General features: G+C 37.7%; 1 protein-coding gene across 1 annotated transcript; it reads left to right on the top strand.

The window, feature by feature from the left end:
* Positions 6,056 to 7,343, top strand: LOC107621120. Its single transcript, XM_016323158.2, has 2 exons — positions 6,056 to 6,248; positions 6,296 to 7,343. Exon 2 carries the CDS (start codon positions 6,418 to 6,420, stop codon positions 7,102 to 7,104), a length of 687 nt encoding a protein of 228 aa, XP_016178644.1. The 5' UTR covers positions 6,056 to 6,248; positions 6,296 to 6,417; the 3' UTR covers positions 7,105 to 7,343.

The raw sequence follows: 8,324 nt of genomic DNA, 5'->3' as shown, positions 1-8,324 counted from the left end.
TAAAAGTAGATATTTTAATTTTCAAAAAAAAAAATTAATTCATAGATCAATCTCTAAGATTTTATTTTGGTAGACAGATCAGTCCTTAATTCATTTTTCGACAGCGTAATTATCCAGATCAGTTCCAAGGATTTTAGAAGCAGACATTTTAGTCCCCAAAAAAATTAATACACAGATCAATCTCCAACGTTTTTCTCTATCAAATATAACAATCTTCCATCCATTTTACTTTTACTATATGCCGACTTTTATTATTATTAACTTAGCTTTGTGCATGTGGATATGACGATACTAACATATTAATACACTCTTTTCGTTAGAAACAAGTAAGGTGAATAATGATGCTTTGAAATTCAAATTAAAACATTTTTTTAATATAAATATATTTTTTAAAATATGATATCTTTTGATTATATTAAATACAAAAATATTAAATAGTTTAAACCTTAAATTTCTTGTAGAATAATCTCTAATAACTTTATTGAATATTGTTGTTGTTGTTGTTGTTGTTGTTGTTGTTGTTGTTGTTGTTGTTGTTGTTGTTGTTGTTGTTGTTAGGAAGAAGGGACAAAAGTACACCTGAAAGTTCGTACGCTGGACACGAATACACTTTAATCATTTAATGAGTTACGCGTGCACACCATTTATACACTCCAGTGGACACAGTATTTTTCGTGTTTATTTTGTTTAGGAAGAAGGGACAAAAATACACCTGAAAGTTCACACGCTGGACACAATTACACTTCAATCATTTAACGCCCCCACATGCCGATGGTCGGAAGGGTAAATGTGTCTACCAGAGTGTATAAATGGTGTGCACATATGACTCATTAAATGATTCAAGTGTAATCGTGTCCAGCGTGCGAACTTTCAGGTGTACTTTTGTCCCTCCTTCTTCTTCTTATTATTTGTTAGAGAATCATTAGCGTTAATTTAGACCAATTAGTATCGTCTATATTTATATAGTATATCTGTATATTAATTATAGGATTCTATGCCTTTATTACTCTGATTCATTTAGCACCTATAAATACTTCTTGTATATTGTACCTTTGAACACACTCAATAATAGACTTTTCAGATTACTCTCTCAGTCTCTTGTTTTTAACATGGTATCAAGAGCCTAAAGTTTTTTTTCAATGAAATTCTGTTCCTAGCCTCCTTATTTTTCTCTTCTGACAGTGCCTCTTCGCTCTCGTTTTTCGATCTGTTTTCGACGCTTTGGTTCGTCACCTCCGGCACCATCGTGTTCTTTGTTTCGTCATCTTTCCAACGCCGCCGAGATCGCTGCCAGTAGCCCCCAGACGCGCCGTCATGCGCCGCTAGAAGTTCGCTGTCCACCTCCATTGTTTCATTCGAGAAGCTTCATCAGCCGTTGATCTTGGTGCTGATCGCACGCTCCTGGTGCTGCCATGTGTCGCAACGAAGCCATCCCTGGCATCCACGACCCGACCCGACCCGCACTTGACCCGCGCCTCCACCTCATCGCCAGCGTGTCTCTCTCGTCCACTCAGGTGCTGCCACGTGTCATTGTCTCGCTGACGTGGCGCTAACGTGGCAGACAAGCGTGACCCTCCCTAAGATTTTTTGGTGAGCTCTTTTCGATTCTGCACTCCGATTTTTCATTTTCTACTCCGAAATTTCCGTTTTCTCTCCTCTCTTTGATCTTTGTGACCACTATCATGGAAAAGCTAGATGTTTTTGCTGCCACCGATAGAAAGGATAAATTCTGTCGAAACTGTAACCGTTCTGGGCACCTCTTCCCCAACTGTCCTTCTGTTGAATGTCGCACATGCCACCAGACAGGTCATATTTGCTACCATTGTTCACACCTGTTTCGCCGTTACTGCAAGCTCTTGGGACATTTAATTACTGCCTGTCCTACTCGCCCACCACGTCTTGATCCACTCCACTCGTCTTCTGTCTCTCTATCTGATATTACATCCCTTCTTCAGCATCTTTTCTCTGTTTCTGGTAATACCCCTGCTGCTTTATCGACCCCTCCAGGTAATTCTAAATGATACTTTGACTCGGGTTGCTTTAATCACATGTCTCTGTTGCGTAATATTTTCTCGTCCATGTCTAACACTACAAATGGACCTTCTGTCAATACTGCAAATGGCTCCCTCTTGCACGCAATACACAAGGGTTCTATATCCCAGTCAATTCTTAATCTTCCTGATACTTATTATATTCCCAAATTAAACTTCAATCTTATTTCTGTTGGTCAACTTGTTGATCTGGGTTTTGAAGTCACTTTTTCCATTTCTGGCTGTCGTGTACAGGATCCTCAGACGGGACAAATCATCGGGACTAGACGTAAGGTCGGAATGTTGTTTGAACTCGAGAATCTTCATATTCCTCCTGTACCAAATCTCTGTGCTGCTTTTTCTCCCTCTATCCTTCACTTATGGCATCAACGTCTTGCCCACACCTCCTTAGGAAAACTGCGTCCTCTTGTGTCTCAGGGTGTTATAGGTCAGGTTCCAAATGAATCTTTTGATTGCATTTCTTGCCAAACTGGCAAACAACCTGCTTTATCTTTTCACAATAATTCATCTCTTGCTTGCTCTCCTTTTGATCTCATTCACTCTGATGTTTGGGGCCAAGCTCCCACTGCCTCTATGGGCGGAGCTCGATACTTTGTCATTTTTATTGATAATTATTCCCGTTTTACTTGGGTTTATTTGATGACTAATCGCCATGAGTTACCTCAAATCTATATCAACTTTGCTACTATGATTAAAACTCAATTTTCCAAGGCCATTAAGGTTTTCCGATGTGATAATGCTATGGAATACCGTGATTCCAAACTCTTAGCCTTTCTTGCAGAACAGGGTACTTTATCAGAGTTTTCTTGTCCTGGTACGTCTCAACAAAATGGTAGAGCTGAACACAAACACCGTCACATTCTTGACTTCGTCTGTGCAATGCTCCTTTCTTCTTCGTGTCCTGAGCGTACTTGGGGTAAAGCTGTTCTTACTGCTGTTCATGTTATCAATAGACTCCCTTCTTCTGTTCTTGGTAATGTTACTCCCTTTGAGCATCTTTATCATACCCCCCCAGATTATAGTTCTCTTTGAGTTTTCGGTTGTGTATGTTTTGTTCTTCTTCAGCCTCATGAACATAGTAAACTTGAACCTCGGGCTCGTATGTGTTGTTTCCTTGGTTATGGCACTGAACACAAGGGTTATCGTTGTTGGGATCCTCTCTCTAAACGTATTCGTATATCTCGTCATGTTGTCTTCTGAGAGCACCACATGTTTTCTCGGTTCTCATCCTTTGAGTCCATTCCTACTACTCAGTCACCTTTGTTTACTAACCCCAATGTTGATCTTTTTCCTAGTGATGATTATCCAGATTCTATCTCGAGTGACCCTCCACAGCCTCCTGTTTTTCTGCCTTCTCCATCTCCCGATGATTCCAGACCGGTCGTTCTTCTAGGGTAAGGAATCCACCTCCTCATCTTCTTGATTATCATTGCTTTTCTACTATCCTTCATCAACATGAACCTAAGTCATTTAGAGAAGCCTCCTCAAACCCAAATTGGCAACAAGTAATGCAGGAAGAAATACAGGCACTTGAAAAAGCACACACTTGGGATTTGGTTGATCCTCCTTCTGATTAGGAAGTTGTGGGCAGTAGATGGGTATACAAGATCAAGACTCGCTCTGATGGCTCTATTGACTGTTATAAGGCCCGCTTGGTTGCTCAAGGTTGTACGCAAGAGTATGGTATTGATTATGAAGAGACTTTTGCTCCTGTCGCTCATCTTACGTCTATTAGAGCTCTTCTTGCCATTGTCGCGGTTAAAAAAATGTCTCTCAGTCAAATGGATGTGAAGAATGCATTTCTTAATGGGGATTTGAAAAAGAAAGTCTATATGAAACACCTCTGGGATATCCTTGTCCTTCTAATAAGGTTTGTCTCCTTCGCAAGGCACTTTATGGACTTAAGCAAGCTCCTCGTGAATGGTTTGACAAGTTCAGCACTACCATATACAGACTTGGTTTTACTTTTAGCCCTCATGAGAATGCCCTCTTTATTCGTAAAAGCGAACATGGAGTTATTTTTCTACTTTTGTATGTTGATAACATGGTCATTACTGGGGATGATATTGATGGTATCTCTGATCTCAAGGCCTCACTTCACCGTACCTTTGAGATGAAAGATCTTGGTTCTCTCAGCTATTTTCTTAGTCTCGAGGTCATCTCCACTGATGATGGCATTTATCTTTCTCAGGCTAAGTATGCTTCAGATCTTCTTGCTCGCGCTGGGTATAGATACTCACACTGAGTCTACTCCTATTGAGCCTAATGTTCGATTTACCCCTATGGATGGCACTGTTTTGGATAATCCGACTCTGTATCGACAGTTAGTTGGCGGTCTCATCTACTTTATTGTCACCCGACCAGACATCGCCTATCCGGTTCATGTACTTAGCCAGTTCTTGTCATCTCCTCGTACTACTCACTATGCGGCAGTTCTTCGCATTCTTCGCTACATCAAAGGCACTCTATTTCATGGCCTTTATTTTTCTGCCCATTCCTCTTTGTCTCTTCAGGCTTACTTCGATGCTGATTGGGCTGGTGATCCCACTGATCGTCGTTCTACTATTGGTTACTGTTTATTTCTTGGCGATGCTCTCATTTCTTGGCGTGCTAAGAAGCAAACGTTCACTGCTCGCTCAAGCACAGAAGCTGAGTACCGTGCCCTCGTTGACACCAGTGCTGAAGTTATCTCGGTTTGTTGGCTTCTCGAAGATCTGGGTTCTCCTCAGTCGTCCCCTACTGATATTTTTTGTGATAACCGTGGTGCTATTCAGATCGCCCATAATGATGTGTTTCATGAACGCACCAAACACATTGAGATTGATTGTTACTTTGTTCGACAATGTATCCTTATTGATGTTGTTCGTCTCATTGCTGTTGGAACACTAGATCAGACTGCTGATATCTTCACGAAAGCTCATCACCCGACTCGTTTCTGGAATTTGTTATCCAAACTCAAGTTGGTATCCTTAGCTCCCACTTGAGTTTGAGGGGGGATGTTAGAGAATCATTAGCATCAATTTAGACCAATTAGTATCGTCTATATTTATATAGTATATCTGTATATTAATTATAGGATTCTATGCCTTTATTACTCTGATTCATTTAGCACCTATAAATACCCCTTGTATATTGTACCTTTGAACACACTCAATAATACACTTTTCAGATTACTCTCTCAGTCTCTCGTTTCTAACAAATTCAAATGTTTACGGTCCAAAAATTCAGAAATCGATTTATCCTTTTCTCTTATTTTTTTATCCTAATAATAAGATTGCGATGTATCTGGTTTAAATAAATTGTCCTATTTTTGTTTAATTTTTTGTGTATTTTTATTTTTAAAAAACATTGGAGATTAATCTGTATGTTAATTTTTTTTGGAGGACTAAAATATTCGCTTTTAAAATCCTTAGAGACTGATCTGGGTCATTTTTCTATCGGAAATGTCAAAAAATAAATTAAAGACTAATTTTTCTGCCGAAATAAAACATTAAGAATTGATCTGTGTATTAACTTTTGTTGGAGACTAAAATATTTACTTTTAAAATCTTTAAGGATCGATTTGAGTAATTAATCAAAATACTTTTTATTAGAATTTAAAAAAGTTAAGCTGTTTGAACGTAACAAATATATAAGTACTTTTTAAATAAATTTAAATATTACGTTCTTAAGTAAAAAAAAACGATTTTACATAACATGGTATTTTTGAAAAATTAATAAGTATAATTTTTTATTATATATTTACTTAGCGGCATAAAATAAAATAATGACATAATTTTTAATAAATTAAAGAATACATGGGATATTCTAATAATATTTTAACTAATACTTTATTCTAATAATAATATGTAATATATATGATACATTTGTATAGTGATTAGATTATTATGTCTTTTTAAATAAATATATTTTTTGCTTTCTAAGAATATAGAAAATAAACTTATAACCTTATTATTATTTTGCAAGCTTTTTTTCTAGGCAAATGGCAGTATTAAACCAGTTTGCATAAGATTTTACATGATTAAACCAAATGGAAAAATGAGACATGGATCAACCAAAAGCATGTCTCTATATAATTTGAATCAACCCCATTCGAACTAAAAAGTTTAATAATTCGAATCAACCCTGTTCGAATTAGTGAAGGAGTTTGCAGTATTAGTAGTTCGAATCACACTGATTCAAACCATGCATGGGGAAGTTTGAATCCCTGATTCGAATTATATGGTGAGGAATTCGAATTATAGTTCGAATCTAGCTAATTCGAACTATGTGTATGTAATTCGAAAATGGCTGTTTCGAATTAAGAAGTCCCTGATGTGTATAAATATGGTGTGAACGTGAATTGAGTTCATTTGAGTAAAACCAAATGGCTAGTGAGGAGAGCTTTGTAGTATTAGTGCATTACAGAGGGTTGATTAAGAGAAAGACACGCTCTGATGTGAAGTTTACTGATAAAGATCCTCTGAGTATTTTTATGAGACTAACGATGAGATTCGATGACTTCTTGAATTCTATAATACAGAAACTTGGGCTGCAAGGCGTGAAACGGGTTCAGAAACTATTCTATCGCATTCCGATCTTAGTGCTTAGAGATGATGTGAAGTACGACTCTTTCGTTATAGGGAGTGACGAGGATTTGCAGGTCCTGTTCCATTGTCGTCACCAGTTTCCCGAGGTCAGGACACCTGAGATGTTGACAAAGTTGGTTGATGTGGTATCTAGTTCGGTAGGTTCAAACCGGAATACCCAAACTCTAGGCACCGTAGCCGGTTCTAGCTCGAGACCCGATGGTGCATGTTCGTCCGTGCCGGTGAATGCACCTAGGGACGAGCCTGTCGCGTCCTCATCGTTCACCGTTGATCTCAACTGCAGTGGCGACAGAGAGGTTGGTATCGTGGAGAGGGTGTCGATTTCTTTGCAGTGTGGGACACCGACTGGGATCGGTGATGCATTGCTGGATGATAATGGCGATGATGATGTGGAGCCTGACTTCATTGCTGATGACAGTGGCAATGACATTGCAGCGAGTAACCACTTACACAAGATGGTATAAGCCGGCCATCTGCAAGTACGGAACGTACCTCTCGTCCAGACGCATACCCTGCTGCCGTCGCATGCTCGAGATACATCATTGGGGCTGCAAAAATAATGTATCAGAAAATAAAAACCACTTAAATCATTCACTAACAAAAGATCATTCACTAACAAAACCACTAACAAAACCACCAACAAAACCACTAACAATACCACTAACAAAACAACTAACAAAACCACTTACAAAACCACTAACATCATTCACTAACAAAACCAATAACAAAATCACTAACATCATTAACCTCCTAAACCACTAAGAAAACCCTAACAAAACCACTAACATCATTCACTATCAAAACTACTAACAAAACCCCTAAAATCATTCACTAACAATGCCACTAACATCATTCACTATCAAAACCACTAACAAAAAATATATAAAAAAATAAGTTATTCACTCTTATTTTAAAACAACAAGTTCGCACTAACCTCTTCGTTGATGACACCAGCTATATGGGCTACTCCATCCAAACGATAAAGTCGGTCCAGATTATCCCCCATCGGCTAAATATTCTGCTCAAGCCTTTATTGGAGTCGTTCTGGGTCATTTTTTTTGGAATTTGGTGGGTATGAATTTGGAATAGTGGTTCGAATGAGGTTAGTTCAAACTCCTTATATAGGCAAAACAGGGAGTTTGATTACTATGGGCACGACAAATTGACTAATTCGAACCTAACCCATTCGAATTAGAGTGTGTTAGTGTGTGTGTGTGTAATTCGAACCAGTTTGATTCGAATTAGTATGTGTGTGTAATTCGAATTAATATGATTCGAATTACTATGAATGTGTAATTCGAATTGCACTAATTCGAACTATATAAAAAAGTACTTTTGGTGGAACCTTGTAACATTTTTTACTTTGGTGGAATCGTGTACATATACCTAATGCTTAGTTTATATGAGTTATTTGCCCTTTTTTTTCTTCAACTGCTTTTGCTAGAAGCCAGTCAAGATGTTCTTCTAAAAAAACTGCTTATTTTTAGATTTTTTTAGAAACTTAAACAAATTACTCAAAAAAAATAGTAAATTTTGGGGGAATACCTTTTTTATTCTAGAAGCATAAAAAAGGAACCCAATATTCTTTTTATGTAAAATGTATTAGTCAATGATTAATTAAATTCTTGGGATATCATGTTAGCAGAAATTTAATGTGATTTTATATTTTTTTATATAACATTTT

Source organism: Arachis ipaensis, chromosome B10, assembly GCF_000816755.2.
Source record: "Arachis ipaensis cultivar K30076 chromosome B10, Araip1.1, whole genome shotgun sequence".
NCBI classification, from domain to species: Eukaryota; Viridiplantae; Streptophyta; class Magnoliopsida; order Fabales; family Fabaceae; genus Arachis; species Arachis ipaensis.
The sequence above is the reverse complement of the archived record's forward strand: the minus strand, read 5'-3'. Positions and strand labels throughout refer to the sequence as shown.

Excerpts from the sequence above, each read along its gene's own strand:
- LOC107621120 (XM_016323158.2), top strand. The coding sequence starts at position 6,418 with ATGGCTAGTGAGGAGAGCTTTGTAGTATTAGTGCATTACAGAGGGTTG.